The sequence below is a fragment of the Tiliqua scincoides genome, chromosome 1, assembly GCF_035046505.1.
Source record: "Tiliqua scincoides isolate rTilSci1 chromosome 1, rTilSci1.hap2, whole genome shotgun sequence".
NCBI classification, from domain to species: Eukaryota; Metazoa; Chordata; class Lepidosauria; order Squamata; family Scincidae; genus Tiliqua; species Tiliqua scincoides.
In genome coordinates, this window is record NC_089821.1 from 299148010 (window position 1) to 299172965 (window position 24956).

At 43.5% G+C, this 24956-nt stretch overlaps 1 protein-coding gene across 5 annotated transcripts in view; it reads left to right on the top strand.

Annotated features, from left to right (window-relative positions):
- Positions 1 to 24956, top strand: part of EVL (Enah/Vasp-like) — a 173922-nt gene that overhangs the window by 20720 nt on the left and 128246 nt on the right. Inside the window, exon 1 of one of the 5 annotated variants that reach the window (XM_066628997.1) lies at positions 2437 to 2662. The exons of 1 other annotated variant lie outside the window; for it this stretch is intronic. In XM_066628997.1, the coding sequence (XP_066485094.1) occupies positions 2640 to 2662 (23 nt within the window). In that variant the 5' untranslated portion in view covers positions 2437 to 2639. Of the gene's footprint in view, positions 1 to 2436; positions 2663 to 24956 lie in introns of those variants that run through there. 3 more of the 5 variants (XM_066629026.1, XM_066629043.1, XM_066629052.1) reach the window with 3 other exon arrangements.

The window sequence follows — 24956 nt, forward strand, 5'->3', positions numbered from 1 at the left end:
TATAATTATTTATTTTAATTTGCTTGATGATGTCACTTATGGCCATGACGTCGCTTCAGGTGGGTCCCGGACAGATTGTCATTCTAAAAAGTGGGTCCTGGTGCGAAAAGTTTGAGAACCACTGTACTAGAACAACAAAATCCAGGTGCAAGTAGTGGCAGGAGGAAAACCAGTTGCAAAATCGCCATTTGTGGTTGGCAGTGGTTTATTTTTCACATTTTAATGCCACCCTTTATCCAAGGAGGTCAGGATGGTATTATATAGTTCACTCCCTCATTTTGTCCTTGCAACAACCCTGTGAGGAAGCTTAGGCTGGAAGATTGTTACTGGGCCAAGGTTACCCAGGAAGCATCATGTGCTCTTGGACCAAATTAAAGAAAGATAAAGGTCCAAAGTAAGGACCACATTGTAGGAAGATAACAGGTGATGTAACAGGAGCCCTGGGGTTCAGTGAGCCAAGTTCTGTCATCTGTAGCCCAATTCCCAATAACCCTTTCCAGTGCTGATGCAGCTATGCCAACAGGAGGGGACAATCACCGAGGCCTCCTCCAGGTCAGGGGCCTGAATTTTAGGTGCATTGGTGCTGGAAAGTTGGTTACAATGGGCTGGAAGTAACTTCCAAGTACTGTAAAGGAGTTTGAGATTTGAGGTCCCAGTCATATTGATACAAACAACTGGGCATTTCTAAATCTTCTTCAGCTTGTTTTGGAGCAACTAGTACTTTGCTCTGAAAGTATTCTGGGAATGCTAATTCTGGAATATGCCCTACCATTCCCTCCACTACATATCCATGCCACTATACTTAGCAGCATAATACATTGACCTTAAAAACAAATCAAAACAAAACACAGCCCTTTAGATAGAGGTGTTCTTGAACATTTTTATTTTTTCACAGATTTCGTTTTTTCCCAAGTTGGAAAAGTGCAGTAAGCAGTGCTATGTGCTTTTATTCCAAGGGTGCATTTTTATAAATTATAATCATTTTAAAAGTGTGTAAGGTAGGTGTTTAAGTGGTATAATGTTGGCAGATGCAGCCACAGTCTTATCCATGCCCCCCCCAAACCAACCCATTATTTTTGTATTTTTTGGCAGATTTCCTATGTTTTTGTTGTTGTTGTTGCAGATTTGGGGTGGTTTTTCACTTTTTAAAAAAATGAAAAGTGTAGAAAGTGGTGCTATGTGTTTTTATTTCATTATCACAAAAAAAAAAAAAAATCACACCTCTACCTATAGATAAAATTGACTTTGAGCAGTCCTCCCTCTGTTAAGGCCATGTTTTAGTAATGAAAGGAAACCTGGTTTGTTCATGTTTGGGGGAGGTTCCATTCATTCTCTTGATCTCATGTTGTCTTCTGACCCAGAATGTTGTGCATGGCTCCTTGCACTGTTGCTAGGCAGATCCAAGCACTGCAGTTGCACACTTTCTCTCCTGACACCTTCAACAGTCTTTCCTCACTCACATGTCACCTAGTGCTATTTTGGCCTGAGTATTTGGTTTTTTTGAATGTGCACCATTCAGTGACTCTGCTGTGGGCATGACAAAGAGTCCTGTGGCACTTTAAAGACTAAGGGCCAAATCCTGTCCAATTTTCCAGTGCTGGTGCAGCAATGGGGTGTGCACTGCATCTTGTGGTGGGGAGACAGTCATAAGAACAAAAGAACATAAGAATAGCCCCACTGGATCAGGCCAAGGGCCCATCTAGTCCAGCTTCCTGTATCTCACAGTGGCCCACCAAATGCCTGAGGGAACTCACAAGACAACAGACACTACCTGCATCCTGGTGCCCTTCCTTGCATCTGGCAATCAGAGGCAGCCTGCCTCTAAAACCAAGAGCTTGCACATACCTACTATGACTTGTAACCCGTAATGAACTTCTCCAGAAATTTGTCCAATCCCCTCACAGAGGTCTTCTCAAGGTATGGGAACATTGTGCCCTTACTCTGGACTGGGGGTATCCTGCTTGTTACCCTGCACTGGGGCACCCCAGCACCTGTGCACCTGCATTGCCACTGCACTGGTGCTGGAAAGTTGGATAGGACTGGGCCCTAAAACATTTATTGTAGGAAGATATGTTTTTGTCCTGTGACTCTGACTTCTTTTGGATGGATGTTGGAGGGATGTTGTCTGACTTTTTGGAGGGTTAGATGTTTTGGTGACATTGAAGTGCCAGGGCAAAAATCCCAGGGGAGCACAAGCGTAGTCAGCAAGACTTACATATGGTGAGGAAGGGCCTCCTTGTACGTCAGCTGCCTTAATCAGTGGTTGTGGCTTCTATGGGAGGTGTGGTTTGTAAGCTGTCATTTTCTGCTGTAAGATTTGAATGTTAAAAGTAGCGATTCTGTAGCTACGGCACTGATTTGCTTTGAATAATAAAGATATCAGCCTGTATTCTTGGAGTATGCTGCATTAATCAGACTTGCTGGAATGATCACATGGTATACCATCGCCTTTCCCTGCTAGCTGCTGCTCGTCGGCAGCTGGCTGAGCTGCAGGCCAGTATCTGCAGACCCCTTTCTCCCCAGAATCTTTCCAACATACCGGTCTCTGTTGTGCCTGTGGCTTGACCAACTAAATGCTTCTCCTGCGTCTTACAAGGTTATTTTACAGACTTCAAGGTCTCTGTCTTATTTCCTAGGCCATGTATGCATTTGAAGAATTCAGGTAGGCTCCGGGTTTCATACATCAGCATGCTTGCCTTTTTTGTTGTTGTTGTTCTTGCAAGAATTTTTGCTGTGTAATGTTAGGCTCCTTTTACGATTGCCAGAGGCTTCCGAGATAAGAAGGGGTCTTTCGCCTTTGTATATAATGTTCAACCCTTCCACGGTGTTTGGGAGGTGGGTGTGTCGGGGATGAGCTGCAGGTAAACAATAGCTAACTGCATGATGAAGTGCATAGATGAGTAATAGCTTCTTATGCCTTGTTGGAATTTTTATCACTGTTGCAGCCCGAAGTGGCAAGTACAGTCTCGAGTTATAAATATAAAACATGCTGTTCTTCTGTCAGGAAAATGAAAAGTATCTGCTATTTTTGGTGCATGACAGATGCTTCTCTGTAAAGAATAGAGATTATGATAGTTAAGGGGCAAAATATTGATGCTCAGATCATATATGGTATTAGTGGGCTGGCTGTGGCACAGTAAGCATGGCTGCTGCATGTGGTATCATAACTGCAGGATTTCACCAAAACCATGCAATAAAAATCAAATGCTCCAGATACAGTGCAGATCTTTTGATTTATGGCAATCATGTTTAGACTGTTGAGGTGACTGATTTCCTGAAAGGCCATCTTTTTAGTAAATGTTCAGCTCCATTTTTGCGGGGGTGGGAGTAGATTTTTGGGTCTGGCAGTTCCTTTATAACTCTCTTCCTATGAAGCTGTGAAGATTTACTAAATATAAACAAAACACAGTGAAGGCAAATGTGAATTTGGTGCTATTCTTACCTGTTGCAAATGACCATTACCATTTATGACATTTACTGACCTTCCATCATCTTCCACCTTTTTTTTAAAAGATTCATTTACTTTTTTCTCCTTTTGTTATGAAGCTAACTGGTAAAAATAATGAAAAACTTCATCTCCTTTTAGGAATGCAGTGCTTACATTTTATGTTATTTTAGGGATGGTTCCCTGTAGAAAGCTAATGCAGTTAATTTCTATGAAAGACAAGAATTGTTTAACTGAATATCTAAGCAGGATGAGAGGGAAAGTACTCAGTTTGATCACAGGAACTAAGGGGATGATATTTTTCTGTTAAGCCATATCTGCCCAGTGCTGCATATACGCAACAGGGACCAAATGTGTACACCTGTGGGCCGGGTAAAAATGGGTTAAATAGCTTTTAAAGTCTGGCAATGGTCTCTGTGTGTGTGTGGGGGGGGGGACAAAGGTATCCTCCAACACTATAGAGAAGATTATAAATAGCAATTTATTTTTGTGGTCAGTTTTTGGACAATGCAAGATGAAAAATAAAGTCAACTAGTTCTGTTCGTATAATGCAGGAGGAGATGCATGTACCATCTCGATAGGAGGAAGATTTTGCCAGAAGCCGGTGCAATGCTGTGTTGTAACTGCAGTTGTGGTAGCATAGTCAGAAGGATGCTTGCCAGCCTTGAAGTGGCCAATTACTGTCACCCAGTTCAACTGCAAATATAGATGAGGCAATGAGCCTGCTGTCCTTTTGTGTAGTCATCCTGTGCAGATGGAGATGAAGTCGGGCAAAAGTGATTCTCCTAATGACATTCTGATCAGATTGTTGCTAAAAATAAAACTGATTTGATATGCCAACTTGCACAGGGCAAGGCCAAGGCTGTTTTCCGTTGACGACCCCTGTTCATCTTAAGATACTTCAGTCAAGGCAAGCATTTACGTAGCTATCTTGGAGAAAGATGTGTGCCAGGATTTTGGATTCCTGCATCTGGATTCCTTGCATACCTGCCATTCCTTTTTTAGGGAGGTCTTTTGCAAAACAGTAGCTGCTACCAAGTCATGGCTCCTGGCTTATATTGTCTAGTCATTGCCACTTCAGTGCTCCTAGAAGAGAGGAGGTAAAAAGGAGATAAGGTGTTACTTTATTATTGGGCCATCTTCTCTTTCTTCTTCACCAATATGGAAGTTTTTTAAGCTATACAGGACTCTTCATGGAGTCGCTGTTATTCAACAAAGCAAGCACAGATAGTTCCAAAGCTATATGTTCTTATTCATTTCAGATAAATAGCAGTCTGACCTCAAAAGCATTTAACATACGTACAATAACAGCAATGAATGGCTGTTTCAATTTATTGATAAAACTGGAAATCTCCTCATTATTAGCTCCCTTCCCCCTTTTTTGCAGGTATCTATTAAACCTCAAACTCAATATATCACAAAAACTTGCCAGCCTTGCATTTCTCACAAGTTATACTGACTTGCAGCTCAATCCTAACCTTTGTTGGTGTATCTGGGCCTCATGGCCTGTGCTTCATCCAGTGCAGCTCAGGAGGAGGTCTCCTTCAGGTAAGGGGATATATTTCTCCTTACTCCAGGTAAAGCCCCAGCTGTCCCTATGAGGCTTCCCAAATCTGCGCTAGCTATGCAGCTGGTGCAAATCCAGGAAGCCCCATATAGGGGTGCCTGGCTGGAGAAGGGGTTGGGATGTGGTGTGCAATGCTGCCACCGATCCAACCCCCTTCCTGGGCCTGATCCCCATTCTGCACTTCCCTTGCCCCAGAAACACCCCCTACCCACCTCCAGTATGCCCTCCCACCACTCTCTCCCAGTTCCTGTGCTGCCCAGCACAATCTTACCTGTGCCTGTTGGTGCAGGGATGGGATGTGGTGCCAGCAGGCCGGTGCAGGCTTTTGTGCTGGCCTAGCTGGCTCTCAAATAGCCATGAATGTGCTACAGCATGTATGTGACACAGCACACTGATTGTGCTCTGTTGAAACATTGTGCGCTCTGAATGTGTTATGCTGTTACTCTTAGTTCATTTTGTACAGTATACAGCGCAATCGTATCTTGTGCTAGAACAGGCAGGCTAGAAAGCCTGCAAGATTGGGACCAGAAACTCTTTCCCTTACCCTCGGGTAAACCAACACAGCCCCAGTGGGTCATCTTGGACCTGCGCCACCTCAGGAGGTGAGGCAAGCCTGAGAAGAATGGAGCAGCTTGGAGCTGCTTGGCGCTGCTCAGGGAATGGGGGTGGGATCCAGCATAACTGCTGGGTCACAGCCCTGCCTCCCATTCCCCAGCACACCTGCCCCCTGGAATGCCCTCCCCCTCCCTCCCCAGCACACCTGCCCCCTGGAATGCCCTCCCCCCTCCCTCCCCAGCACACCTGTCTCCTCCCTCCTCCTCCCCGCCCTTCCCAGACCCCTGCATCACCTGAACTCGGCTGTCACAGCCTTTCCTCTCTGTGTCGGCATGAAGGTTGAATACAGCCTCTGTGGGCCGGCGCACATCTCTGCACTGGCCCAGCCGACACATGAGAAGGCTCAGACGCATCTAACAGCCAGTTAGGTTTGTGCCCATAGTCTTATTTATCCTTGTATCTTTTGGGATGTCCGGCAGAGATTTGGATAACTAAGGGTGTTTTGTATTACATAGGACTGACACGAAGAGATGCAAAGAAGAAGACCTGATTTGTATATTTCTTTGAATGACCAGTATAGGGTCATGTTCCTGTTAGGGTAGAACTACATATTAAGATGGGAATATGGGCTTGCAATACTGATGCAAAGGAGTTAAATTTGCAGGGAGAATTGATAGGTGGGGGAAGGGGTCCAGCACTCCCATATTTTCTTCTGCAATTCTTTTTCCCAGCTGGGTTTTGACCTGTTTTTCGTTAACCTAGCTGAGATGAGATGTGAAGATGTAAGGGAGAGGCAGGAAAAGGTTATCATCACCCTTCCTTCTCACTGATTCTTCCTCCCAGCGCTTTGCATTTCATAAAACTAGCAAAGATGTGTTTGCTGTACTTCTTTGGACAGAATGCGTGCCTTTGCAGTTACACAAAACCAAAATGTGTGAATCCTGGACTTGTGCGCTGCTCTGGAGGCTTCGGTATATGAGTTGTAAAACTGCTTGGTATAAAATCCATTCATTTCAAAATAGCTTGTTTGCTATCAGTATGAACTTACTTTTAGCATTTTAACCTGAGTAATCTAATGGTTACAGTGCCGGATTAATACCCCAAAGTACTAGGTTTGCATCCTACCTTGATTGTGGACTGAGTTCACCTGTAGAGTGGGAATAATTTTACAGGACTATTGTGTGGATAACAGCAGAAAGTCACTTGTGCTGACCCAGGGGTGTTGCAAACGTGCCATGAGGCACATATGTATCAACTCAGGAGTCAGGGAGGCCAGCACAAGGGATTGCGCTGGCCTCCCCACGCCGAATCCAGGCCTGACGGGGTAAGTTTGCATCGGCCAAGCTCAGTCAATGCAGGGTTTGGGGGGCATGGAGAAGGTGGGAAGGAGGTATTTTGGGGAAGGGGAGGGTGGGCAAGGGGTATTTTTGGGGGCAGACAGACAGGTGGGGAGTGAGAGCCCAGGCCAGGATTCGGCGGTTATGCCGGCTACCCATTCTCAAGCAGCGTGGATGCTCCGTTCTACTTGGATTTGTGCCACCTTCTAAGCTGGCACAGATCCAAGTAGACCCATTGGGTGCCAGTGCAGTGCGACATGGGGTAAGGGGAGAGTTTTTCCTTGCCTCGAGTTGGACCAGTTCTGGTTCCAAACTTGCGCTGGATGCTGCGCAGGCCTGCTGGCTTGCCTGCTCCAGCGCAAGTTAGGATTGTAGCTGCAGTATCCTAAAACATATGTGACAATACAGTGATAGTGCAGAGATTAGAAAACAGAAGCCTAGGCTAGCTGTTGCACGTGTTAAAGTTTATGGCTACTTTCCTGTCTGCTTATAAGGCTCTGATTCTCAGAATATGCTTAAACATGGCACTTGGCTGGCTTCCCAATGAGGTCATTATGTTCTGACTACCCTGCAGTTTGAATTCGATGCACACTCTTCATTCCTTGGTCTACATTATTGCGTATTCTGTAGTTGTATATTCTTGAAGAATTGATGGATTTCTTCCTGAAAGATGTCTCATTTCAGTGCTGGATGTAGTAACTGTGCTGTTTATGAAGCATCTGTATGAAGTCCTGTATTTAAAGGGGGAAGGCTTTTTGTTTTTAAAATGAACTGTATAATGTAGCTGTATAATGAACTGTATAATGGGGAATTTTTTTAAATAGAAAATTCAAGACTTTAAGAGCTGAAACAGTATAATTTTCCAAAAGGAATTTATCTGCTCTTACAATGCCACTTCCTAGTTGTTTATAAAAACATAAGCTCTGCTGGATCAGGCCAAGGGCCCTTCTAGTCCCTGTATCTCGCAGTGGCCCACCTGATGCCTCTGGGAGCACATATGACAACAAGATACCTGTATCCTATTGGCGCTCCTTTTCATCTGGTATTCAGAGATAGGCTACCTCTAAAACCTGGAGGCTGCATATAGTCATTGTGACTTGTAACCTGTTATGGATTTTTCCTCCATAAATCTGTTGAAAGGTATCTAGGCCAGTTGCCATCACAATGTCCTGTGGCAAGGAGTTCCACAGATTAATCACACTGTAGCTAAGTAAGTATTTCCTCTTGTCTGTTCTAACTCTCCTTCAGTTTTAGTGGATGTCCCCTGGTCCTAGTACTGTGCGAGACGGAAAATGATTTCCTCTATCCACTCTATCCATCCCATACATAATTCTATATGTGTCAATCATGTCCCCTCTCAAGTGCTATCATTCTAGACAGGGGTGTCCAAAGTTTTTGGCAGGAGGGCCACATCGTCTCTCTGACACTGTGTCGGGGGCCGGAGAACAAAAGAATCGATTTACATTTAAAATTTGAATAAATAAATGTACATAAGTTTACATAAATGAATATATTAAAGATGAACTTATATGAATGAATGAAGGTCTTGCAATAGCTTAAGGCCTATAAAAGGCTTTTGCAAAGCAAGGCTGGCCTTTCCTTTGCTGCCTCTGCTGCATCACAAACGTGAAACAACAAGCAGTGGAGGGAGCCCTCATCCCACAGCTCACGTGGGAGGTCAAACAGTCGCCCTCATGCTGAGAGCAGTTGCTTCAGGCCAGTGTGGGCTCCAACAAATATCTGCAGGGCCAGAGGCTCATTGGAGACTAGGGGCTCCCTGGGCCGCATTGAGAGGCTTCGAAGGTCGCAAGTGGCCCCAGGGCTGGGGTTTGGGCACCCCTGTTCTAGACAGAAGAGCCCCAGACACTGTAGCCTTTCCTTGTAAGGGAGGTACCCCGGTCCACTAATTGTTTTGCTCACTTTCTTTTGCTCCTTTTCCAGTTGGTGTCCAGACACTATAGATTCTCTGGGCTGCTTTAATCAACCACTTTAATGCAGAAGTCAGCTTGAGCTGACTTTTCCAATAGGTATTGATATGTTAAACTAACCTCATGAATGCTTTTGTGTATGTATGTATGTGTCCAGGTTACAGTCCTCAACAACAGGAAAGTCCTTGGAAAGTGGTTTGAGTTTTGGGCATGTATTTTTAAAATTCTATTGATTTTGATGTTTATAAAAGTATTTATATTTTTATTTAAAAAATTTTATAAACCGCTTTTATATACGCATACATAGAAGAATTCATAGTGAAAATTTTTTGAATTAAAAACCAAAGCAGAACATAGATAAATTTTAGTTTACAAAACTGGATTCTCTGTGGAACCCTCCACAGAGATACAACTGCTAGTCTGCTTAAATTATAAAATGTCCAAAGTTGAATCTCAGACCAGAAATAATTTTACATTAAGCCATTTCTGTTCAACGTTGCATATATGCAACAAGTATCAAATGTGTACACCTGTGGGCTGGGCAGAAATGGGTTAATATATGTGGCTAAGGGCGCAATCCAAACCTGCACTGGAACAGGAGGCTTGCGCTGTATCCCGTGCAGGATTGTGACCAGAAGCAGCTTAGGCAGAAGCAAGGGGAAACTTTTCCCCTTACCCCTGGGTAAGAGCTGCTGGCCCCAATGGGTCATAACTACCTGATTCCAGCCCCGCCTCTGGCTCCCCACGCACCTGCCCCCGGGGTCACCCACCGCCCTCCTTCCCCCCACCCAGGAATGAGCCGACGCAAGGAGCTGGGAGGAAGCTGGTGCGGGGGCCTCCGTCGGCCTTCACAGGCCAGCACTTCTGGGAGCGCCAGCCTGGCTTCCTCCCTAGGAGGCGCAAACGTGCTTTACCGCTTTAGGGTTTGCAACCCTCCCAAGCCAGCCCAAGAGACTTGGGCCGACCGAAGTCAGAGTTAGGATTGTGTTCTGAGTTCTCTAATTTTGCCACAGACTGAATTTTATTCATCCACTCCATTATGGAGAGTATTCCTCCCAGAGGCAAATAGTACCTTAAGAGCAAGCAGAAGATTAATTAGCAAACTAGGAAGGTACCTGAACTTAGTAATGTAGCTATAGGAGGCAGTGTGGTCATACTGCAGGTTCCACAGTGCTCCAACAGTGAGTGGGAGAGCTGCTTACACGGTGTGTAGCGGTGCCTGCAGTACTTATTGTGCTACCCCCACCCCCATAGTAGCTACCCTACTACTTGGACTAGTATTAATGAACATAAGAAGCACCCCACTGGATCAGGCCATAGGCCCATCTAGTCCAGCTTCCTGTATCTCACAGCGGCCCACCAAATGCCCCAGGGAGCACACCAGATAACAAGAGACCTCATCCTGGTGCCCTCCCTTGCATCTGGCATTCTGACATAGCCCATTTCTCAAATCAGGAGGTTGCACATACACATCATGGCTTGTACCCCATAATGGATTTTTCCTCCAGAAACTTGTCCAATCCCCTTTTAAAGGTTTCCAGGTCAGATGCCATCACCACATCCTGTGGCAAGGAGTTCCAAAGACCAATCACATGCTAAGTAAAGAAATATTTTCTTTTGTCTGTCATAACCCTCCCAACACTCAATTTTAGTGGATGTCCCCTGGTTCTGGTGTAATGTGAGAGTGTAAAGAGCATCTCTCTATCCACTTTATCCTTCCCATGCATAATTTTGTATGTCTTAATCATGTCCCCCCTCGGGCGCCTCTTTTCTAGGCTGAAGAGGCCCAAACGCCGTAGCCTTTCCTCGTAAGGAAGGTGCCCCAGCCCAGTAATCATCTTAGTCACTCTCTTTTGCACCTTTTCCATTTCCACTATATCCTTTTTGAGATGTGGTGACCAGAACTGGACACAATACTACTGGTGTGGCCTTACATCCTAGTTCAGGGTGGCTTCAGTGTGTTCAATTTTTAAAGGCATGTGTTTGCCTCCACATTTTCTTTGGTATTCTTTGAAGGAAATGGGCTGATGGTGGATTATGAGCTGGGGAGGGATCATACATTGATCAGTAATAATAATAATAATAACCGGTTTTTATATACCACATTTCTTGGTCATTCCAAATACAGCTTTCACAGTCTGATATCAATTCTGGCCACTGTTCCCTCCCATGGTGTGGTGACTCTCTCACCAAAGGGCAGCAAAGACAGCTTCTTCTCTCTCATGAAAGAGCAACTGGAATAGCTCAGTTCAGCTTGTAAGTCACTGCTTGAGGTCTCGCCACTCACGGAAGCTTCCGGTGATCTCAAAGTGACGTCCTTTGACTGCTATCTTCGGGCTTAACGGCAGCTCTAAATCAGTCTAAATCAGTCCTCCTGCCCATCGTGGAGGAAATGCTTTTCAGGCTGTCCATCCCCTGGTATCTCCAAGTGAAATGGTCTTAGGTAGGCTGGCTGAGAGAGACAGCATTTTCTAGTCAAACTGGACAGTGTTTGTTTGTTTTTCACATTTTTATACCACCCTTCCTCCAAGGAGCTCAAGGGAGTGCACACAGTTCTTTCCCTCCTTTTGTCCTCTAAACAACCCTATGATGTAGGTGAGGCTGAGAGAAAGTGACTGGCCCAAGGTCACCCAGGATGCTTCATGGCTGGGTGGGAATTTGAACCTGAATCTTCCAGGACTAAGTCCAGCGCCCAAACTACTACAACATCCCGGCTCTCAACGTTGATGCTTGAAAACATTTTTATCACATCTTTACACATTTTGTGCCCATTTGCAAAAGTTAAAGAAGTTAAACAACGAAATAAAATTGGACAAGCACAGAGTTAGCAATGAAAAACAAAAAGAAGCCTGGATGTCAACTGGCAATATAGAATAAGAAAGTGAAACATCAGAAGAGCCCTTCTTTGCTGGACCAAGGACATTCAGTTAGTTCAGCATCCTGATGCTCACAGTGGCCAATCAGTTGCTTAGCTTACACTGTCTCCTGAATGGTAATTGCATCTGCACTTCCTGTAAGAAACTCAGTACCACAGCAGTTCCCAGACTCCCAAGGAAGTTTCCCCAAATCCCAAGGAGTTAGGGAACCAGGGTAAGTTGTGGAGGGAGAGGGGCAAAGGCAGCGACGTGACCCCCAGGATTGCGCTGCTGCTGGGGCTGATCAGGGTCTTTTTTTAAACTCACCAATCCCCATGCTGGTCTCTGGGGAATGCTCCCCAAGCCTCTGTAACCATAAAAAAAAATGATCAGAAACCACTTCCTGTTTTGTGTTGCCAATAGCTTTTTTACAGTAGTTTCCAATAGTGGTTAAAATAGTTTTTTTTACAGATACAGAGACTTGGGGAGCCCTGCGGAGGGCTCTGCAGGGCTCCCTGCATCCCCCAGAGGCCAGCTTGGGAACTGGTGAGTTAACCCTTACCAGATCAGCTCTGGCAGTGACATGATCCTGGGGATTGCATCACTGCCTTCCCCCTTCCCTTTAAGGGGCCAGAGGCAGGGCTTCTCAGGCTGGGGAGTCATAACATCCCAGTTTGAGAATCTCAACAGTACATTTGCAATGGCCCTAAAATATTTAGAAGGTTGGAGCATTATTTATTCCTACAGTAAAAATAGTGAACTGCAGGAGGTAAGGAATTAAGCTTGCTGATGTATAATGGTGTTAGTTTAGGAGAGAAAGTAGAAAGTGTTTTTAAAAAACAAAGAGTATCTTGGTTCTGCAGAGGCAAATGCTATTTTTGAACACAGTTTGCTAGACAACACAGTCTCGACTCTGTCAACCTGCTGTTGCTATTGCAGTTGTGGCGTCAAACAAAATGCAGTTTTAGGGGATATCAAGAACGAAAGCAGCCTTAAGATTGGTAGAATGCAACATTTGCAAACCTGTTTGAGCTGCAGTAGATGGAATCAGAAGATGGTGCTCTCTTTTCAAGACCCCGGCTGCTGACGCATTTTGCTCCAGAGTTTCCTATTATTAGAATGTGCTCTCAAACATTCCAAGTAGTTCCTTTGTTGTTTAGTTATCTTTTCACAAACAAGGGAATGTCACGGCTGACGGTTTTATTCACACAATACAGTCAGAATCCCCTAGTTATGATTTTCATGACTCGGCTAAATTAAACATCTTTTGTGTATTAAGAGCAGACAAGGTGTTGAGCAAGGAGTTAAGCTGATACCTTATAGAGATTGCTTGGGTCTTGCAGCATCGACCATGGTTGTTTCTAATATGGAGCCTTGCTGGTGCAAAATGTGTGGTTTAAATGGGTCTTTTAACAGGATCAGCAGTTTATTCTGCTTTGCCTTTGTAACAGTGGAAAATGTGGCTGTTTGGGCATGGGGACTTACAGCCCAATCCTATGCATGTCTACTCTGAAGTAAGTCCCTTTATAGTCAATGCGGCTTACTTCCAGGTAAGTGTGGATAAGATTGGGCTGTAATATAGCAGATCACATGAAAACACCAAACTGAAAAGGATACCGAGAGCCAGTGAACTTTCAGAGTGGAATGAGTGAAGAGGTGAACAAGATGAAATGGCGAAGAAGGTCCAGACACTCTCCACACACCAAGTTGTAGGCTACCATAGCATTGAGAACTAACTTCTCTCTCCCATACTCTTCCCCTCAACAGCAAAGGTAAAATGTGTGGGTTAAGCTCACTTCTTAGAGATACCATGCACGAGTCCCTAAGGAGCAATGGCTCTTGTGAAGAGGAGTCCTGAATGTTCACAGAAGCAAGCTTTCAGTTTCAGGAAGAGGTGAGGTCAGGGAGGCCTCTTAACAGCCCATGATAAAAGGTTTCCATCTGGATTTTATTACTGCTGGTGCAACATTCATGTTACTTAACTCCGTTACAAGCTTGCACCTCAGCATTGGTCTCCCAGGGCCCGAAAGAGGAGAACTCCCTATGATCAACCCTAGGCCTTTATCTTTGTTCCCTGCCTGGAACTGCTTAGTAACCTCAACACACTGCATGCATCAGGACAGGCTTGTTCAGTCATGAACATACAAAAGACCAGATCGAACCATCACAGGCTGGAACAGCAGCTTGAGTTAGGTTTGCATGCTCCATTTAAGGAGTAATATGAATTGTACAATGTCAGAGATTCCAGTGTTGGAACCAAGAATCTCATGGCCTGAGGCTGGGAATTTGCCTATTAAGTTACTGTGCTGGAATTTGAGTGAAGATTCTGATTTGGAGCTCTATTTTATGCACATTAAGGAATAAGGGTATACAACAATGGTGGTCCTTGAATCTGGCAGCCAGTATGAAACCCTTGGATTGGCTAGGTCTATAGATACTTGGTATGATATGGCTGCCTCCAGCCCGGTCCTGACAGATAGACTTATCTTTCACATAGTTACTGTGTTGACTGAGTGACCTACTGATAATCACACCAATTGGACAAGTGCAGGACTCTGAGTGATAACTGTAGTCTAATTTGGGAATTAATCTGAGTGACTAGTTATCACTATGTATTTGATTACTGAATATGGTCCATCCTGCTGAATTTGGATGGTGATTCTGTGCAACTGTTCTATGAGTGATGAACAGTTGTTGGAGACCAAACGTGCTCACTGTGAATTTGCTCTTAAACATCCCACAGGGAGTTTTTAATAAAATGAATGTGACTATTAGCATAGTCCTGTGCAAGGGATTACAGGTCCAGCCTATTTATACACGGATTTTTTATACACAGATTTGGCTCAACACGAATGGCCACTGCAAATGAGAAGGAATGTACTGCTCCCTGGAGAAGGGGAAAAATGCATCCCTTTAAAATCAGTTTAAAAAACTGAACAGTCCTTTAACAATAGCCTCCTTAATGAGAGAGTGGGGGGGGGGGGCAACTGGCTGACAATCCATCAATCCTTCTCTCTCCAGGTGACCCCTCCCTTCCCCCTGAGCATATGAAAGAAAGGTGATCACTTTGCATTGGTGAAGGGAGGGACTGAGTGAAGCGCTTGGAGGACGACTGATTGATGGATTGTCTTCTTAATGACTCTTATTAAATCACTGGAGCAAAGAAACTTTGTTTTTCAAATTGATTTGCTATAGTGCATTTTTGTCATCCATGTGAGTGCTTGGAACAGAACCCACACGAATAATGAGGTTCAACCTGTACTTCTGGGAGGAACATTATATGATAGCATATTGGAGGGCACAGAATGGAAGTGCAGTATAGAAAACATTCTGTATTGTCAGATCTGAACTGTTCCATGGTATTTGTGAATAGCACTTTGAGAGCTCTGCCTACAGTGGTATATTGGTCACATTTAAAACTCAGGATTGGGCTCTAAGACTGGAATCCTAAGCACACTTATTTGTGAGTAAGCCCTGTTTACTGTACAAGGTGGAACTTTTTTCTGAATACACATACATTGGATTGTACAATCCATTTGCTGCTCTCATTGTTTGTGTCTGAATTGAGGACATGATCCTAGTGGTGATTACAAGAATGTACTAGTATTTTAAACCCACCAGACCATGTGCAGAGGAAGTCCTGTTAGCCCCCCGTTAGATTTAAGTGAAGTGACATGTACACTGGTATGTATGACCTTGTAGCCAGAAATGGCCTAAGGCAGTTCCATTTGTACATGCAAACAAACAAAGGAACCTCATGGGAACAAATACATGCCCCAATTATGCCAAATGGCTATGGCGTCGCTGCTTGTGCTTTGAAAACAAAGGATGCAGCCACAGTTTTGTTGTGTTCTGACACAAGCGAAGCAAAATCTCTAAGCCTAATCAAGGACACATGTTTACAACTGAAGGAAAAGAGGGCAAAGGACAACCTTGTTGGAGGAATTCCAGCATCTCGTTTGAGCAAATTAAGTACCGTTCTTAGATTAGGAAAGGCTATCAATCCAAGCACTAAAATGAGATTTCAAAGAACCATTTTGCACAAACCCACACAGTGGATCAAATCTATTAGATTTAAATGAAGATTGACTGGTTTTTAAGGCAATTTTTGTTCATTAGGTGCCTCTGTTTCAAATTTATCTATTACCTGTAAGCATATTAAAATGCTTGGCCAGGTACCTGGGTTCCTCCGGCACTGCCCACACATTTAAATTATCTTTAAGTGCTCTTTAGATATTGTCCCATTTTTTAAATCCAAGAGCAGCTCCTGTGTAGCTGGAAGAAAAATGGGTTGCTTACCTGTAACAGGTGATCTTTGAGTGGTTATTTGTGCACTCCTGCTAACGAGCTATGGGCTGTGGCCCCAAATCAACTGGGATGGACTGCTAGCGTGTTCTGCTTGTCTTGCAAGAAGCTGACTCTCATTCTGAAAGCAACAGTGCCAAATACCTGCTGCTGGATAACAGATTATGGGGGGTGCTTGCTTGTTGATGTGAAACATCGATTTTCAACCTTTTTCATCTCATGGCACACTGACAAGACACTAAAATTATCAAGGCACACCATCAGGTTTTTGACACTTGACAAGGCACACCATGCTGCCAGTGAGGGGCTCACTTCCCCATTGGCCCCACTAATAAATAATCTTCCCCCAAATTCCTGTGGCATACCTGTGGACCACTCGCGGCACACCAGTGTGCCACGGCACAGTGGTTGAAAATGGCTGATGTAAAAGATGGTGGTAGTATGCTCTTTTGTCATATGGACCATATGGTTCTTGAAAATCAGAAGGAATGCCTGTAGAATCCTGAACACCACCAACTCCAGTCTGTTGTGGAAAGTTGTCTCTTCCCTGGACCAATTGTTAAAGTGTCAGGTGTTGTTGTGACTGAAATGGAGAATTTGCATGAAGATTTTTGGAAAGAAGTTCCAGAATTGTGGGGATGCCAATTGGAATGCTTTTCTGAGTTTGCAAGTGAAAATTGACATGCATAAGATACCATTGTAGCTGCAATGGTGCAAATCTCTGAAGCTAAGATGTTTCCTAAGGGTCTTAAGGGTTAGGGTTGGGCTGGTCAGCATGTTTAGTGAGAGAATCTTGTCAGCTGCTTTTCAAGCAATTTGGAAATCCCATTGCAAAGCAAAGCTAAGGTCACTAAGCCAGATTCAATTCCTGGTCCTGCAAATTCACCTGTCTGTACTAAAATAAAGTCTGTGAAAATATAATGCTAAACCACTGAATCAGAAAGTTTTCCAAAAGGAGATTAAAACCAGGACCTAAGTAGTTGACAATGTAATTGTTCAGAATATGCAACCTGAACAGTATATATCATTGGTAACATACCACTTGTTGAATCCTTGTAATGATGTGAATGAACTTTTGGCAAGTAGTGGCTTTTTCTTGCCTACTGGTGAGTTCATAATGTGATAAATCACAGCAGATGGGATTACCAGAATGCTTAAATACTGAAAGGCCTCAGTGAAGGATAAATGTCTTTATTGTAACAGATGAGGCATTCTGCCTCCATAAAAGCAAAGGAAGTGATCCCAACATCTGTGGGACAGTTGGAACCTACACACTGTACCATCTGTGTAATTGTTTGGCGTAACTGAGGACCAGCGTTCGGCTCGGAGCTATGTCTATGTATGGGTGTTGCTAAATCAGGGCCTGACAGATTTGCTTCGAATTTAGGAGCCAGACCAAAATTTTAGGAGACAGACAAATTTTTCAGCTTTCAGGGTTTTATGCTTTAATGCTGGCCACAACAACAACAAAAAAAAAAGTCACATGCAACCATCAGCAAAATCTCATGTACCACTATGGTATAAATTAGATTTTACATATAAATAAGGATTAAATAGCATTTTCCCAACCCCTGCAGTGGTAGGAAAATTTGATAAATGTCAGTGTCATGGTAAAGAGAGCCAAAGGCTTTGATCCAAAAGTAAATAAAGAAGTTACATCAATTGCTCCAGCAGCTGTTGTGCCTCACAGCGATGGCCTTGCGGCCATCCCCTTGGCACCGGAAACTTATTTTGATTCGCCCTGGTGACTTGAATTTGTTGAACCCTGCTGTGTATATGTGTATACATAACTGTGTGCATGTGTTTGTGTGAAGAGATTATATCCTCCTTGGTAGCAGAAGCCCATATGGAGCCAACAGAAGTAGAGAAAGGAGACTTGCCTCTGTCCAGAAATACCATAACAGGCCTCCCTTTAAGGAAGCTCCTCCACAGGCTCTACCCATCAGCTCTGCATACTCAAGATTTCTGCTAAATTGAATGTGGATGGGGGAATGACAGCCCAGTCCTAAGCTTCCCGGAGCCTGCTGGAGCGGCTGCTTCTGTATCCGGTGGTGCTGGGAAGCTGCTGGGAGTCTCCTCAGGGAAAGGGGACTTTAGCCCCGAGCCCCACAATGAGGCTTCTCAAGTCTGCACCAGCTATTTTGACTTGAGAGATTCTGTGTAGGGCCCCTCACTCCTACACTGTCCAACTGCCATGCAATACAGAGAATGTTAGACCTTTTCATTCATTGTTTTGAAAAACAGATTCTAGTCTCTACATTTAATTTCGATCTTGTATGGCGTAGAAGCGAGTGGATCCAATTGCTGCTGATTGAGGAGTACCTCTGTTCCTGATGTTGCATCATCATTATTTATGTCCTGAAAGTAAGTGTACCTAGATTATAACCTGTACACTGATTCCCTTTGATAGCCTAATGGCAAAGCTACATCATTCATTGTGGATTTGATGGTCAACAACAACAACAGTATTAATATACCGCTTTTCAACAAAAAGTTCACAAAGCAGTTTACAGAGAAAATCAAATATCTAATGGCTCCCTGTCCCAAAAGGGCTCACAATCTAAAAAGATGCAACACCAGCAGACAGCCACTAGAAAAGACACTGCTGGGGGGAGGTGGGCCAGTTACTCTCCCCCTGCTAAATAAAAGAGGAGCACCCACTTGAAAAAGTGCCTCTTAACCAGTTAGCAGGGGTATGACTAATGGTCATTCAGAACCATTAGTGCTTGCATCTCTCTGATGTGGCACACTGGATACTTGCCAGTCTCATTGTTTGGTTCTATTAAGCAGTTCTGGATGGACTGTACTTGGGATGAAAATGTTCAGTAATTGAGTGCTCTGTTTTCATACCACAGTTATAAAGAGAGCCAGGGTGGTGTAGTGGTTTGGGAGGTGGAGTTAGACCTGGAAGATCCAGGTTCAAATCCCCCCTCAGCCATGAAGCTTCCTGGGTGAGTCACTTTCTCTCAGCCTCGCCTACCTTACAGGGTTGTTGTGAGGACAAAAGGAGGGGAGAAGTTGTGTACACTGCTCTGAGCTCTTTGGAGGAAGGGCAGTATAAAAATGTGAAAAATAAATAAATTAAATAAATAAAAGGGACTGTGTATCAAATATGATATCTGGGTTTATTAATTCAGGCGTTACACTCTATTAAAGTGTCTTGTAATTCCAGAACAGATGTAATATATAAACAGAGGGCTTTGTTAATTTCACTCCTTTGGACAATTTAAGTCTCACTTTTCCCACATTACCAATACACTTAACTGGATCGTTACCAAGGAAATTAATGCTGGCATGTGTGCATGCCATTGGTCCATCCTTAAATTTGGGAAGCGGTACTGAAAGGTGGCAAATTAACAGTGAACTGTAGGAAGAGCATTCATTTGCAAGGTTATCCTAAGTGTGTGTGCGTAAGAGAAAATGCAGCAGATGGGCTGATGATGCTCAAGCCAGGATTGCTCCTGTTTTATAAAATGCTATTTGTATATTAGTGCCGGAAGTATATACGCTGTACTGCTATGCATTTGTACTAGTTTTAACTGGTTCTGAAACCATCCTTTTACTGAGTACATTATTTTGAGTGGTGTCTACATTTTCCTAGAAAGTTGACGCATGATTTGTCTGTGTCTTGGAAAGGCTCCAAAAGGCATGGGATAAATCTGTTAGGTTAGGTTTATGTGGTGTTTTCCCAATTCAAAATTGCTGCATGGGTAGCAGGTCAATTTTGGTTCCTAGCCTCAAATCAATGTCAGTCCATTAGACTTGGCAAAGACCCGAGGACCACTCAGATTACTGAAATGACAGACTCTGTGTTTCATGCTACAGCTGTTGCCGTGTTGCTTTTTTGGCAGAATGGGGCTTACAAATATTATGCCAACTTTAGGAAAATGGAATTACTTACTTTGTCAACTTCTGTGCCACCCCTCCAATACTCAAATAAGGGCACAATCCTAACCCCTTATGTCAGTGCTTTCCAGCACTGACATAAGGGCAATGCAGCTCTGAGGTAAGGGAACAAACATTCCCTTACTTTGAGGAGGCCTCCGTGAGTGACACCCAACTGAAGGATGCAGCACGTGTCCCATTGGCACCGCTATGCCAGTGCTGGAAAGCACTGACATAAGGGGTTAGGATTGCACCCTCAGTCACACAATTTATCCAACAATAAGCTCATAAAGACAGTTCTCATTAAGGGCAAAGTTATATGTTACTTCAGTGGTTCCCAAACTGATGGTTTGCGACCCACCAGCCAGGGAAGCACTCGTCACTGGTTTAGGATCCCCTTAAGCAGTGTTCCTAAAACTGTGGGTTGGGGCCCACTAGTTGGGTCATGAGCCAATTTCAGGTGGGTCCCCATTCATTTCAATATTTTATTTTTGATATGTTAGACTTAATGTACCATGGTATGTGACGGCATTTGGAGAAATGTTACAGATCTGTACTGTTAATAGGCTACTATGTATATGCTTTGAACAATGATAGTGAATGGGACTTACTCCTGAGTAAGTGTGGATAGGATTACATCCTAGGATTGTCAAAATTCTTCCTGCTTGATGATGTCACTTCTGGTCATGACATCACTTCTGGTGGGTACTGACAGATTCTCATTCTAAAAAGTGGGTCCCAGTGCTAAACGTTTGAGAATCACTGCCCTTAAGGATTAGGATTGTGCTGCTGCCAGGGACGGAAGAGGGGTTTTCTTACTTAAGCCAGCACCAGCATCCGGGTGTAGGGGGGTGTTGAGAAGCCATGTGGATGCCTCTGCAGCGTTCCCAAGCCTCAGAATGACTAAAAGTAGCTATTGGAACCCACTTCTAGTTTTGCAATAAAAAAATGGAAGTGGGTTCCAATCGCTGTGTTTAGTCATTCTTAAACCAGAGTAACCCTGAAGAGGTGACTGCAGGGCTCTGCACACTCCAGGCGACCAGTACTTGCTTAGGTAAGTAAAACCCCTCTTCTGTCCCAGCAGCATCACTGCCATCCCCCCACCCTCACAAAGACTTAAGTGGTTCACTACTTCCAGGGTGAAGTTTGTGAACCACTGTGTAACTTTAAAACTTTTAACAGACTGGCTTGAAGCAGGAAGTGGACCAAAAATAGTTCTTTCAAGCCTCAAAACTGTTGTAAGCACAGGAGTAAAAGGGTTTTAATATTTCCTCCTCTGCCAGGAGGCTCCTCTTTGGTTTTTGTACCAAAAATAGCCACCCAAAGGAGCTATCTGTGGAAAGAGGTACTTTGGGGTCAAATAGCTGCTAGGATGCGATTTTTGGCATAAGTCACAGTGGAACAGGACAGTATGACTCCTTATCTTGTGTCATTCTTCACACTGAATTAGATTCCCCCCCAGTTGTTTGGGAACTTCAAAGGAGCACTTTCTGTCAACTTCCTCTTTAATCCTGTCTATTAAAGTTGGGTTGAAAGTAATATTTCATTTCGCCTTAAGGATGCTTTAAGTTTTAATTTTAGAAAAACTCCCTCCATCTCAGTGATCAAAAGTTCGGGAAAGAGTGTGATCGGACACACAGAAGACAGTCTTAGCTTTAGAGAGAGTCTGTCGCTCAGTGTGACTACATTGTATCCATGGGATAAGTATTGTATGACCTAGATGTCATGGTGTATTGAGTTATACGAGCATTATAACCCTTGAAGGCATGCATAACTCATACTTTCCAACCAAGTAAAGTTTACTATGTCTGCATGGATGTATGTTCATACTCTCTCAACAAACGTTAATGGAATTAAATTAGAGGTTTGCAAACCATTCCCTCATAAAACTGCACCCCTTCTTTCAAAATGCAAGTGTATTAAGAACTGGTTCCTCTTCCCCTTGGCTAAGATTGCAGGAAAATTGCTGACAAAAGAACGTTTTCGCTTACATAAGGAAACCACCATATCTGAGACCTGATTTTAAAAATATTACAGGTTTTCTAAGTATCTGGCTCTGTAAAGAAAACTAGGAAAAATCATTTTAGCAGTCACACTGGGGGACAGAAATTCACCTTTGATATAAATTCAGGATGTAGACAAAATGCATTTGTAGTTAAATGCTGTTTGTTTTGTTTTTAGAACTATATTTTGCATCGCATACCAGGAAAGAATGTGCAGCATTATTATTTCTAAGAGAAAAATAATTTTGTGTGATAACTTGGAATGTGCAAATATAGGTAGTATGTTGTCATTCTCAGAAGGAAAATTGCCTTTGTAAAATGTCGCTCTTTAAAACATAGGTCTGGGTCAAGTTGTCTTGAATACTGCTGAGCAATAAATCTCTACTCCCCTTCTTTTTGTAAGAAGGTCTATATACGTCTGAGTGTTCACTCATGCAACTCTTGAGTGCAGAAAATTGAGGTGAGGATATATTCGTGAGAGTGATTGTAGTGTAATGGTGAAGCATGTGAGCTGTGAAATTTTGACTTGTGCAGGTGAGCGGCTGGAGACCTAGGGCCAGCCAGTATGTTTCAGCCTCAGCCTTCCAGCTGAAATATGATGATAATACTGGCCAGCCTTACAGGGGTGTTGTAAGAGGGAACGTTGCTAAGCTAATGTCTGTATATCACTTTGAACATCACCTTTATATAAATATCAATATTAAGGCATTGACTAGATGGAGGATGCTCTAGGAGAATTTCTTGATACAGTTAGGGTGTTGGACTAGATTACCTTATAGGTCGCTTGCAACTCTATGATGGTAGTGTCTTGAAAATGTGAGTCATACCACATAGTTATTGTGCAAAGTGGGTGGTAGAGAAGTGCTGCATCCTTCCACTTTAACAGACTACCCACTTTAACCTCCTGCCTTCCACTTCAACCCAGCAATGCTTCTTCCTGGCCAGGATTCAAGTGCAAGCAAGCTGGGTCAGGGTGAACACAGCTGGCGGGAGGCAACTTCAAGGCAGAAGTGCCGATGAAATTAATAGCTCAGCACCTTTCTCTTATCCATTGCTGATCTTTAAATCAACCCACCCCGTGCATGTTTCTTTACAGCTGTGCAGTGTAACCTGTCCTTATAGGTTTAACTGTGTAACCTGTCCTTATACACTGCCAGGCCAAGCCACAATTACGTCTATCTCAGCTTGCTAACATACATACTTCATGTAAACACTTGACCTTTACCAAAAGACCTATAATAGTTCTATGTCTATCTGTAAGTATCATGGGGCACAATCCTAACCACTCAGAAGTACTCTCAGTCTACTCAGAAGTAAGTCCTATTTTGTTCAATGGGGCTTACTCTCAGGAAAGTGTGGTTAGGATTGCAGCCATGGTTATGTAAGTATCACTGGAATGTTTAGACTTGTAGGCACAGTGGTGAGCATTTATCTCCTCCCAAAAATCATGAATTTTGCTTAAAATTGTTTCCTATACCCTGCTCATGACTTCACAAAAAGAAGAGTGAGATGCTCATTTTTGACTGTTGGAAATGTTACTGGAAAGCACAACAAAACTGCTGGCAGCTAAGCTGCTACATATCCCTAATCCAGCCATCTATTTTTATCTCTTGTCTTCTGGAGCCCTTAAGAAACTGATGTAGAAGACTAACCTTCTCTGCCTTCTGACCCATGACCTCAATTAGCAACCTGTTTGGCTTCCTGCATACTTTAGAGTGTGTAAATCATGTCTCCACCCCCAGTGATCCCCAGTTTTGATCCCCCCCCCCCAAAATCAGGATCATCCAGCATTTAAGTATTTTACCAAATCAGAGACTTACCCAATGTAATTATAAACCTGGCCAAGTAAGTGCTTTACTAAAGGGGTTCTGGTGGCTTAAATCAGAATAGGACATGATTTCTGATTACCTACAGAGAAGCTGGAAAAAGGAAGCCAGATTTGTGCTTCTGTTTTAACTATAAGAGGAAGAGATCACCATGTATTTATGTGCTTGCTGGGTAGGCAAAATTAAATATACCAAAGCAGAATGGTACACAGTCTCACTCACTTTGGTTTTAACCTCAGCAATGCAGGATGTGTCATGTATTAAAAAAGAATACTGTATGTACTTCAAAAAAAAATATTTATCATTATGGCTTAAACATGGCTCTCTGCATTGGACATATGATTATAGAAAGCTGCCTTATTTTGGTCTATCCAGCCCAGAATTATCTACTGTGACTGGCATCAGCTCTCCAAGGTCTCAGGCAGCAACTTGATCCACTTTTAACTGGAAGTGCCAGGGATTAAACTTAGGTTTGTCTGCATGCAAAGCATGTGTTCTGCCCCTGAGCTTGCTCAAAAGGAACAGACCCAACAAAAAAAGGGAGAATTGCACTATTTGTAAAGAATGTATACACATTCATAAAGAAGTGAACACCTAGGGCACTGATGCAGCTGTGCCAGTGGGGCGTGTGCTGCATCCTGTAGTGGGTGGGGGGCAGTCATGGAAGCCTCCAGCTGCATTGGCACTGGAAGGTTGGAGAGGATTCAGTCCCTAGTTACTTGCAATGAATTTATATCCCCAGGATCAGTTGAACTATACCCAGGGATAGTGAAGGAGCTTGCAGAGTAATCTGAGAATTCCTTGAGAACAAATGAGGCACCTGAGAATGGGAGATGAGATGAGAAATGTCACCCCTGTCTTTAAAAAAAGGAGAAAGGAAGATTCACTAAACTACTGATCAGTCAGCCTGATGGCAATACCCAGAATAATCCTGGAACTGATTATTAAATGGAATGTGTGTGAGCACTTATAAAATAATGGGATGGTTTTTAAGAGCCACTGTGGGCTTGTCAGGTACAAGTTGTACCAGACTAATCTCATATGCTTCTTTAATAGAGTGACTAGTATGGTAGACCATCAGAATGTTTTGGACATAGTGTACCTAGCAACACATTTGACAAAGTCTCCCATGGTCTCCTGATTCATAAAATGGTAAAATGTGGAGTAGACGGTACTACTCTTAAGTGGGTTCAAAGCTGGTTAGACCAAAGGTGTAGCTAGGTCATTTGACACCCGGGGCCCATAAATTT